The 11,236-nt window shown below is 39.3% G+C and overlaps 1 protein-coding gene across 2 annotated transcripts in view; it reads left to right on the top strand.

Annotated features, from left to right (window-relative positions):
* LOC116103497 (solute carrier family 22 member 19-like) overlaps positions 1-11,236 on the top strand; it is an 82,646-nt gene that overhangs the window by 69,374 nt on the left and 2,036 nt on the right. For both annotated transcript variants that reach the window (XM_031389559.1, XM_031389558.1), the window contains 4 exons: positions 6,437-6,552; positions 8,009-8,223; positions 9,643-9,751; positions 10,768-10,971. In XM_031389559.1, the coding sequence (XP_031245419.1) occupies positions 6,437-6,552; positions 8,009-8,223; positions 9,643-9,751; positions 10,768-10,971 (644 nt within the window). The remainder of the gene's footprint in view (positions 1-6,436; positions 6,553-8,008; positions 8,224-9,642; positions 9,752-10,767; positions 10,972-11,236) is intronic.

The following is an 11,236-nucleotide window of genomic DNA, read 5'->3' as shown; positions in this document are numbered from 1 at the left end:
TCTTTGTTTTTTTGGAGGGGAAACTGGGAATGGAGAAATTTACATGTAAATAAAGAAAATAAAAAAATTGGCTGTTTTCATTATGTTAATTCTACAAATCCTTGACCATGGGAGATCTTTGCATCTTCTGAGGTCTTCTTCAATTTCTTTTTTTCAGGGATTTGAAATTATTTTCATATAGATCTTTCACTTGCTTGGTTAGAGTCACACCAAGATATTTTATATTATTTGTGGCTATTGTGAAGGGTATTGTTTCCATAATTTCTTTCTAAACCTGTTTATAATTTGTTTAAAGGAAGGCTACTGATTTGTTTGAGATAATTTCATACCCTGCTACTTTGCTTAAGTTTTTTTTTTTTAATCAGCTGTAGGAGTTCTCTAGGAATTTTGGGGGTTAGTTATCTATATTATCATATCATCTGCAAATAGTGATAGTTTAACTGTTTCCTTTCCAATTTTTATCCATTTGACCTTCTTTTGTTGTCTAATTGCTCTGGCTAGGACTTCCAGTACTGTATTGAATAGGTCGGGAGAGAGCGAGTAACCTTGTCTTGTCCCTGATTTTAGTGGGGTTGCTTCAAATTTCTCTTCATTTAATTTGATGTTGGCTGTTGGTTTGCTATATATTACTTTTATTATATTTACGTTTGTGCCATGAATTCCTGATATCTCCAGGACTTTTAGCATGAAGGGGTGTTGTATTTTGTAGAAGGCATTTTCAGCATCTAGTGAGAGGATCATGTTACTTTTTTCTTTGAGTATGTTTACATAGCATATTATGTTCATGGATTTTCATATATTAAACCATCCCTGCATCCCTGGGATGAAGCCTACTTGATTTTGGTGAATGATGATTTCTTGGATTAGGTTTGTAAGAATTTTATTGAGTATTTTTGCATTGATATTTGTACTGGATGGTTTTGTGTGCCAACTTGACACAGGCTGGAGTTATCACAGAGAAGGGAGTTTCAGTTGGGGAAGTGCCTCCATGAAATCCAGCTGTAGGGCATTTTCTCAATTAGTGATGAAGGGGGTAGGGCCCCTTGTGGGTGGTGCCATCCTTGGGCTGGAAGTCTTGGGTTCTGTGGGAAAGCACGCTGAGCAAGCCCGGGGAAGCAAGCCAGTAAGGAACATCCCTCCATGGCCTCTGCATCAGCTCCTGCTTCCTGACCTGCTTGAGTTCCAGTCCTGACTTCCTCTGGTGATCAACAGTAATGTGGAAGTAAGCTAAATAAACCCTTTCCTCCCCAACTTGCTTCTTGGTCATGATGTTTGTGCAGGAATAGAAACCCTAAGACAGTATTCATAAGCAAAATTGGTCTGAAGTTCTCTTTGTTTGTTGGGTCTTTGTGTGGTTTAGGTATCAGAGTAACTATGGCTTCATAGAATGAACTAGGTAGTGTTATTTATGTTTCTATTTTGTGGAATAGTTTGAAGAATATTGGTATTAGCTCTTCTTTGAAGGTCTGATAGAATTATGCACTAAAACCATCTTACCCTGGGCTCTTTTTGGTTGAGAGGTTTTTAATGACTATTTATATTTTCTTAGGGGTCATGAGACTGTTTGGATAGTTTACCTGCTCTTGATTTAACTTTGTACATGGTATCTGTCCAGAAAATATCATCTAGTTTTCTAGTTTTGTAGCATATAGGCTTTTGTAGTAGGTTCTGATGATTTTTTGAATTTTCTCAGTTTCTGTTGTTATGACCACCTTTTCAGTTCTAATTTTGTTAGTTTTGATACTGTCGCTGTGCTCTTAATTAGTTTGGGTAAGGGTTTATCTATCTGGTTGATTTTCTCAAAGATTCAGCTCTTGGTTTTGTTGATTCTTTGTATCATTCTCTTTGTTTCTACATGGTTGATTTCAGTCTGTAGTTTGACTTTTTACTGCTGTTTACTCCTCATGGTTGTGTTTGCTTCTTTTCTTTTTACAGTGTTCAGGTGTGCTGTTAAGTTGCTTGTATGAGATCTCTCCAATTTCTTCATGAAGACACTTAACGCTATGACTTTTCCTCTTAATACTGCTTTCATTGTTTAATTTCACATAATTTTGGGTATGATGTTTCTTCATTTTCATTGAATTCTATAAAGTCTTTGATTTCTTTCTTTATTTCCTTCCTGAGCAAGTTATAATTGAGCAGAGAGTTGTTCAGTTTCCAAGAGTATGTGAGCTTTCTGTTGCTTTTGTTTTAATTGAAGTCTAGTATTAGTCTGTGGTGATCTGATAGAATGCATGGGATTCTTTTTTATAGTTTTAATGTATGTATGTATGTATGTATGTATGTATGTACTCAATTTATCTACATTTCAAGTGTTATCCCCTTATCTGGTTCCTTCCTCCCAGAAATCCTCTATCCCATCCCCCATCCCCCTGCGTTCTTCCACTCACCCACCCACTCCAGCCTCCCTGCCCTTGATTCCCATACACTGGGGTATCTATCGAGTCTTAATATGACCAAGGACATCTCCTCCCATTGATGCCTCACAAGGCCATTCTCTGCTACATATACAGCTTGAGCCATGTGTACCCCTTGGTGGGTGGCCTAGTCCCTGGGATCTCTTGGGGGTCTGGTTGGTTGATATTCTTGTTCTTCCTATTGGGTTGCAAACTTCTTTAGCTCCTTCAGTCCTTTCTGTAACTCTTCCATTGGGGATCCCACACTCAGTGCAATGGTTAGCTGTAAGCATCCAATTCTGTATTTGTAAGACTCCGGCAGGGCCTCTTAGGATAGAGCTATATCAGGTTCCTTTCTGCAAGCATTTCTCTTTCTCTCTTTTTGAAAAAAAAAATTAGATATTTTCTTTATTTACATTTCAAATGTTATCCCCTTTCCTGGTTTCCCCTCTGAAAACCCCTTATCGGATCCCCTCCCCCCCTGCTCACCAATCCACCCATTCCTGCTTCCTGGTCCTGGCATTACACTACACTGGGGCATTGAGCCTTCACAGGACCAAGGGCCTCCCCTCCTACTGATGACTGATGAGGCCATTCTCTGCTACATATGTGTCTGGAGCTATGGGTCCCTCCATGTGAACTCTTTGGTTGGTGCTTTAGATCCTGGGAGTTCTGGGTGTACTGCTTGGTTCATATTGTTGCTCCTCCTATGGGGCTGCAAACCCCTTCAGCTCCTTGGATCTTCTCTCTAGCTCCTCCATTGTGGATCCTGTGCTCAGTCCAATGGTTGGCTGAGAGCATCTACCTCTGTAAATTTCAGGTGCCTCACCAACTCCAGTGGAGTTTGCATGACATACTGCACAAGATGCATGGCGTATGCTCAGGCCTGAGATGAGAGTTCCTTGGAACCTAGTCTCCTAGAGGTCCCTGGCATAATGCCTGGAAAAGTTGCTCTGGCTCAGCAGTCTCTCTCATGGGTATGGGGCTCTGCACACTTTCTCTTCTCTGCATGGCTGTACTGGCAAGAACATCTACTTCTGAGGATATCTTTGCCTCTGTGAATAATCAAAGATCTTTAGATTTTATTGTTCCAGGAACTGAAGTTCAAAGTACAAGCACCCATGGAGAGGAAGATGTGACTGGTATAGAGGAGGCAGAACTTCCTGATCCTCTGCTGCAAGAAAGGAGATTTTTGAATTTTTCCCAGGATGACCTACCTTTACTGAAAACATTATTAAGTTGAGAACTACAGCTGAATCTTTGCCTTATACAGGAGCCTATGATGAGAATGGTGATAGAATGGTGAATATTTATGGGCAGAAAATGTTGTATTATACTTTGCACCTTATGGAAAGGCTTGCTCGTGCAAGACCACCTTGGTGTGTGCTCTCTAGAGAAGATCAGAGAATTATTAAAAGGCAAATAGATAGATATTGGAAACAGGTTAATTGAATCTTTAAAGGCCAGATTAGCAGAAAGGAGATAGCCAACGCATTCACAAGCTTTCCAAATTGGCCAGAAGGCCCATGAAACAATAATAAAAGTTAAGCTTTAAACTCCTAACCTGCTCTGCAGAGTCAGACAGCTGCTGGAGCAGCAGCTTGGCAGAATTCTAAGAATAGGCTGACCTCAGTCTGGGACCATTAACCATGGTCTGGGTACCAAGATGAATCTCATGGGTTATTTCCTGCTTTGTACTTCTAGTTTCAAGATAACTTATCAGTATGTATTTTAAGAGTAAATCATGTTCCGTATAATGGCTTGCAGCCAAGATTTTGTTCCTGTTATAAATGTATAAAAACTCAGCTAAAAGTAAAGCAAATTGCAGCAGTTCCAAACCTCTCTTGTGTTTGTGTCTGTCTGTCATGCCAACTCCTTACTTACCTGAGCACCTAGACCCTGATTCTCCCATGGAAGGAGATCCCATGCTGGGTGGTCCATGGCAGTCAGGCACTGGCAGAGCCTCTCAGGAGACAGCTATGTCAGGCTCCTTTCAGCAAGCACTTATTGGCATCAGCAATAGTGTCTGGGTTTGGTGTTTGTATAAGGGATGGATCCCTAGGTGGGGCAGCCTGTGGATAGCCTTTCCTTCAGTCTCTGCTTCACACATTGGCTCTGTATCTCCTCTCATGGGTATTTTGTTCCCCCTTCTAAGAAGGACAGAAGTATCCACCCTTTGGTCTTCCTTCTACTTGAGCTTCATGTGGTCTGTGAATTGTATCTTGGGCATTCCCAGCTTCTGGGCTAATATCCACTTATCAGTGAGTTCATGCCATGTGTGTTCTTTTGTGATTGGGTTACCTCACTCAGGATGATATTTTCTAGTTCCATCCATTTGCCTAAGAACTTCATGAATTCATTGTTTTTAATAGCTGAGTAGTACTCCATTGTGTAAATGTACCACATTTTCTGTATCCATTCCTCTGTTGAAGGACATCTGGGTTCTTTCCAGCTTCTGTCTATTATAAATAAGGCTGCTATGAACACAGTGGAGCATGTGTCCTTATTACATGTTGGAGCATCTTCTGGGTATATACCCAGGAGTGGTATAGCTATGTGCTATACCACTAGCTATGTCCTCAGGTAGTACTATGTGCAATTTTCTGGGGAACCACAAAACTGATTTCCTGAGACCAAGAATCAGTCTCTGCCTGACTCCATACAAGATGTGGAAAATGAGTAAGTAGAACCCTGTCCTTCATAGGACTTGGGTGCTAATGGTCTGTGATGAGGCAGGTGATAGGTCAGGTAGGCTGATTACTAGGTGGTTTTGTTTGTTTGTTTGTTTACACATGGAAGTTGTATTTGGAATAGGAACCATTTGCATATATGTTTATACATTGGTTTCAGATGTGCCTGGAAACTCTAAATAACAAAGACCAGTATAGGGAGATTTAGAGACAAATAGGACAAGAATATATGCATTTTGTCCTCTCTGACCCCCATGTAGAACACATATCCTTGATGATCTTTCACAAGCATAAAGAACCACAAAACTGATTTCCAGAGTGTTTGTACCAGTGTGCAATCCCACCAGCAATGAAGGAATGTTTCTCTTTCTGCACATCCTCCCCAGCATCTGCTGTCACCTGGGTTTTTGATCTTAGCCATTCTGACTGGTGTGAGGTAGAATCTTAGGGTTGTTTTGATTTGCATTTCCCTGATAACTAAGAATGTTGAACATTTCTTTAGGTGCTTTTCAGTCCTTTGAGCTTCCTCAGTTGAGAATTCTCTGTTTAGCTCTGTTCCCCATTTTTAATAAGGTTATTTGGTTCTCTGAAGTCTAACTTCTTGAGTTCTTTGTATGTATTAATATAATGTATTAATATATGTATTAATGTAATGTATTAATAGCTCTCTATCCTATGTAGGATTGGTAAAGATCTTTTCTCAGACTGTTTGTTGCTGATTTTTTCCTATTGACAGTTTTGTTTGCCTTACAGAAGTTTTGCAATTTTATGAGTTCTCTGGCTTGGGTAGAGAAGGAAGGTAGAGCTAGGAGGGCAGATGGATCCCTTGTCACCTGGGCTCTGTAGGTGTCCCAGCTGACATAGGTATTTGGGTAAGATTGTCACCTGAGTCTTTGGTTACTGCAGATCTCCTTAGAGGCAACAGGCTGTAGTGTGTGGGAGTTATCTGTGCCATTCTACCTTTTAAACAGTGTCACCAACTGGGTACCAAGGGCTCAAATACATAACCCTATGGGAACCCTCCCGGTCAATCCTCTATATGCTATAACCTAATAGTCTTCACTTGTTTTTTTTTTCCTTCCTAATCTGTATCTCTTACCTTTACCCTACCTTCAATATTCTGAATCCATCTATACTTCCTTGCTTAACATATCCTTACTACAGATTATTTTTTTAGCTCTCTTGGTTTCATATTGCTTACCACTTTTATAGCTGACATTGTTTCTTTGATGTGTGTGTTTTTCACTAAACAGAAACAGTAACTATTGATCTAGTTCTCTGCAGAAGTCCAGTATACCCACCGTGCCCATCATTTTGTGACAACTAAACAGTTCATTAATGCTGTTGAAGGTTGTAAGAACAATCATGAAGGAGGAGCTGGAGGTCTCACAGACAAAACCTTTTCTATGGGACTTGTTCCGTACACCCAACCTGCGTAAGCGGGTATGCCTCCTATCCCTCGTGAGGTAAGTTTTCCCATTGTTCCTATTAAAATGGTTTCACTGTTGTTTTAAATTGATGTTTAATACAATCTCAAATGCGCTATTTTACCAATAAATTCTCAGGAGCCAGATTCTGTGGTGAAAGCCTGCTATGTCAGAGAGACAGAGAAAGAACCCAGCTGACTCTCCTCAGCCAACACCCCAGAAAGGAAAGCCAAGCTCTCTTTCTCCATGCATTCTCAAAAGCCCCTCAAATGAATGTCCCTCCCTTCTACATTTTCTGCCTCTCTATCCATTCTTCTAACTTTTTTTTATAAGTAACTCAAGTGTTAATGTATATTTTTTAATTTTATTAACTTCTTTACTCTCTATGGTTTTTACTTGTGTTCATTCCCTATCAACTGGTTGCTTGCTCCACCTCTTGAGCTATGGTTGACTTTATTAAATCCCATTTATAATAAACAAAATGGTCTTGTATTAAAAGTGTGTCTAGGCTTGGACCACACCACAACGAGAAACAGGCTTTTCCAGTAAGTAACTCAATCTAGGGGCTCATAGTGTGATCAAATATCCTGAAACACCCTAGCCTTTTGGAAGACAAATTTTTCACACTGATGTTATTAGATAATAAACAGTGATGATATCTGGAGCTGGAGGTAGTCAAAGGGTTTTGAATATAGACTAATTGTACAAAGAAGAGTGTATTTATCCAACCACTTCCTGGATTTATCAGTAGAGTTTGATGCTCAGAAGCTCAGTCATGGTACAAACTGGGGCTCCAAGTATCTCCTTTTGTCTGCTTCAATTTCAGAAGAGATAAAATCTCAAAGTTAAGGCGCATTAATGTGTACATCTCAATGAAAACATGCATTATACAACTCTCAACCAGATCAAGACACAGTCAAAATTCTAAAACTCTTCTCTTGAGATGGATCCCAAGTTAGGCCAATCACTGGACCTCCTTTCCCTCAGTCTCTTCTCCATTTTTGTCCCTGCAGTTCTTTTAGGAACAATTCTGGGTCAGAATTTTTGACTGTGGGATGGCAACCTCATTCATCCACTTGTTGCCCTGTCTTTCTGTTGGAGGTGGACTCTAAGCCTTGAGAGTCTCTCACCTCCCATGCCTCTGGTATATTCTAGAGGATCCCCACCACCTCCCACCTCCTGAGGTTGCATATTTCCATTCTTTCTGCTGGCCCTCAGGGCTTCTCTCTTGTTCTTGCTTTCCCAATACCTGATCATGTTCCCCCTTTCCCTTCCCTTCCCATCTACCACCCAAGTCTCTCCCTCCCTCTGCCTCCCATGTTTGCTTTCTTCTCCCTCCCAACTGGGACTGAAGCATCCTCACTTGGGCCATTTGTCCTTTTAACCTTCTTGTGTTCTGCTGGTTGTATGAATTCCTTGATATTTTAACAACTAAAACTGGCTGCTTTGATATCAGCTCCAGACTCATGATGTACCTTTTCTTTGTTCTTTACAGATTTGTAGTATGGACATCTGTGTTTGGCTTGCTGATCAATTTCCAGTACCTGAGGACTAATGTCTTCCTATTGCAGTGTCTTTTTGGTACAATCACCATTCCAGCCAATTTAGTTGGAATTTTTTTGGTGAATCACTTGGGGCGCAGAATAAGTCAACTATTTATCATATCCCTGTTTGGAATTTCCATTTTGGCCATAATATTTGTGCCTCAAGGTGAGAAAAAGTTAGAGAGTGAGCAAAGAAATGATCTCCTTCTCTTTCCTTGGGACTTTTAGGCTCACCTATAAAATCAGAACAAAATACATTCTAAGGATTTTTTTGTGTGGCTAATCTGGGCGTTTAGGGCACACTATTCCATTAAGGTACCTAGAGCTGAAAGTAAGTCACATTTGGTTATTGTAGATGAATATGTATTATATTCAAGATGCACATGAAAACTGGTGCCAATTATTCTCAGTTTTGTTATTCCATATAAGACCGTATAATTTGATTGTCCATGTCTAGCTCTATCTTATTACTTCATCTTCAGTAAGAATTTATTTTCTGAACTCTGTGGATCTACTTTATGAGCCTCATGATATAAGGACACAAATAACAACCTTCATTTGGAAATCAAGAAAATGGGTGTCACTTGTATTGAAGTACATAAAAGTATGAATAGATTAATCATTAAGACTTTAGACCCAACTACATTGAATTTAAATAGACTTAAATAATAGATGGTAGTACATAGGTGGTCATAACTCTTGAATATCAGCAATGATGTAATTTTTTGCCTCACATGAAGGCTCAGTGCAAGGTTTGAATCTTACATAACACCAAATTGTGTAGAAAATGTCTTTATGAAACTTTCCTTGAGTGTTTTTTAAAAGTCTGACATGCTTCCTAGTAGCAGTTCTTGAGTCTTGAGACATTATTTCAAACCAAACCAATCTCCAGATTCCACACCATTGTAGGGATTCTATCTTTTCTTTTCTTTTTTTCTTCCTTCTCACTCTGGCCCCGTTTGTTATGGCCCAAAGTTTTATTTGTTTATTATATGTAAGTATACTGTAGCTGTCTTTAGACACACCAGATGAAGGCATAAGATTTCATTACAGATGGTTGTGAGTCACCATGTAGTTGTTGGGATTTGAACTCAGGACCCCTAGAAGAGTAGTCAGTGCTATATGGAGTCACTGAGCCATCTCTCCAGCCTGATTCTATCTTTTCATAACATGACTCTTCAGTATTGGAAATCAATTGTCTGTGAGTATCTGAATGAATATATAGTTCTTAGACACTTCTCCACAACATTCCTACATTCTCCATGAGAAATTATTGAGATACTGGATAAAAAATACGAAAGTGAGCTCCTTCTGAACTTACCCAGTTTTCTACTTCTTAAGTAAAAATCAAGAGATTTAAGGCATATGAATCTAGTTGTTTAGAAGCTTTGATTCCCTATAAACTAATATATACAAATAGGTCACATTCTTCAATTTATTAGCCACTGAGGGAATTCTACACTTTCTCTACACTATATTTTACACTTTTACTCAACCCCAGTAAGGATGGTTTCCATTTGGGATTTGGGAAGTGTAGATTCCACAGTTCATATTTCATGAATCTCCTTGGTCTTCCTCTCTCTAGAAATGCAGATCCTACGCATGGTTTTGGCAACTTTGGGAGGAGCATTTTCTTTTGTCTCTGTTGGCAGTATTCTTGTGCATGCAAATGAGCTACTTCCCACTACAATCAGGTACAAGACTCAAGGTTCACTGTCAGGCTTAGAACAAACTTTTAAATTAATTAATTAATTAACTAACTAAAAATTTCTGTGCATATGCATGTGAATATATGATAGGTGTTTATGCACCTATGTGCTTGCTATCATGTGCCCATAGAAGTCAGAAGACAACTTTCAGGAGTTGATTCTCTTCTTCTACTCTTAGGAATTGAAATCAGGTCATCAAGCTTGATGGCAAACACTTTTACCTGCTGAGTCATCTTGCTGGCTTCTTAGCTTATTTACATTCATTGACTGGATAGTTAGTTATCTAAAACAATTGATTGTGATGATAAAAACAAATATGTTCAAAGTTTCTTCAAAGTTACCTTTTGGCCAATTCCTGTTAAAAATCTATATGTACCATTAATTTAATCTCATGTAATATTTGAAACTCAGAAAAGACAAAGGTCATAAGAAGTCATCTACTTTACTGTGTGTGTTTTTTTCACCTTTCAAAATCAATTCTAAAAAGTTAGCATAAAGAATTATATATTTTCACATCTACTCTGTTTTGGATGCTCTGCTGCTTTTGTCTAATTCCCTTCTGCTAGTTTAACCCCATTCCTCTAATTGCCACCTCCTCATTTCAGGTCATGTGTGTGTGCGTCTCATTAACTTCTTTTTTACTTCAGATCTTTTCTTCTCCCCTCAGTGTCCCTTCTTTAGTTTTTAAGCTTTTATCAATAACCTACCCCATGTAAATATGTACATAAAAGGTAAAATCTAGGATTTTTATAGTAGAGAAAATGTGTAGTATTTGTTTTTCCTACATCTTGTTTTGTAAGTGATAAATGAGTGTTTTAATATGCAGTCTTGAGAAAAGATACTATCAAATGAAGCAGAAATAGGAAAAACAAGAGTAAACATTATTGGCATTATTATGTCTAAATACACTGCTTATTTCCATAATTAATGCAAGGTTTAAGTCACAAATTTCAAATGCACATCCTCATGGAGTTATTTCTGCATTTTGTTTTGTGCTCAAGGGCAACTGCTTTAGGAGTCATTGGAATTGCTGGCAGTACTGGGGCAGCCCTGTCTCCTCTATTCATGATCCTCAGTACATACTCTGCTTCCTTGCCCTGGATCATCTATGGGGTTCTTCCCTTCCTTGGTGGCCTTATTGTTCTTCTCCTTCCTGAGACCAAGAATCAGCCTCTGCCTGACTCCATACAAGATGTGGAAAATGAGTAAGTAGAACCCTGTCCTTCATAGGACTTGGGTGCTAATGGTCTGTGATGAGGCAGGTGATAGGTCAGGTAGGTTGATTACTAGGTGGTTTTGTGCCATGCACACTTTGTGTGACGGCGGTATTTGAGGCGTAAACTTTAAGGAAAGTCAGTGTCTTGTCTCCGCATTGTCGCCTGGCACCCCAAACTCAGAGGTGGCCCAGATATGTCCTCGCACTTGTGTGCTAGGAACTCACCAAGATATCATTTCTTCACAGCTAACAAG

Source organism: Mastomys coucha, unplaced genomic scaffold (assembly GCF_008632895.1).
Source record: "Mastomys coucha isolate ucsf_1 unplaced genomic scaffold, UCSF_Mcou_1 pScaffold21, whole genome shotgun sequence".
NCBI classification, from domain to species: Eukaryota; Metazoa; Chordata; class Mammalia; order Rodentia; family Muridae; genus Mastomys; species Mastomys coucha.
The sequence above is the reverse complement of the archived record's forward strand: the minus strand, read 5'-3'. Positions and strand labels throughout refer to the sequence as shown.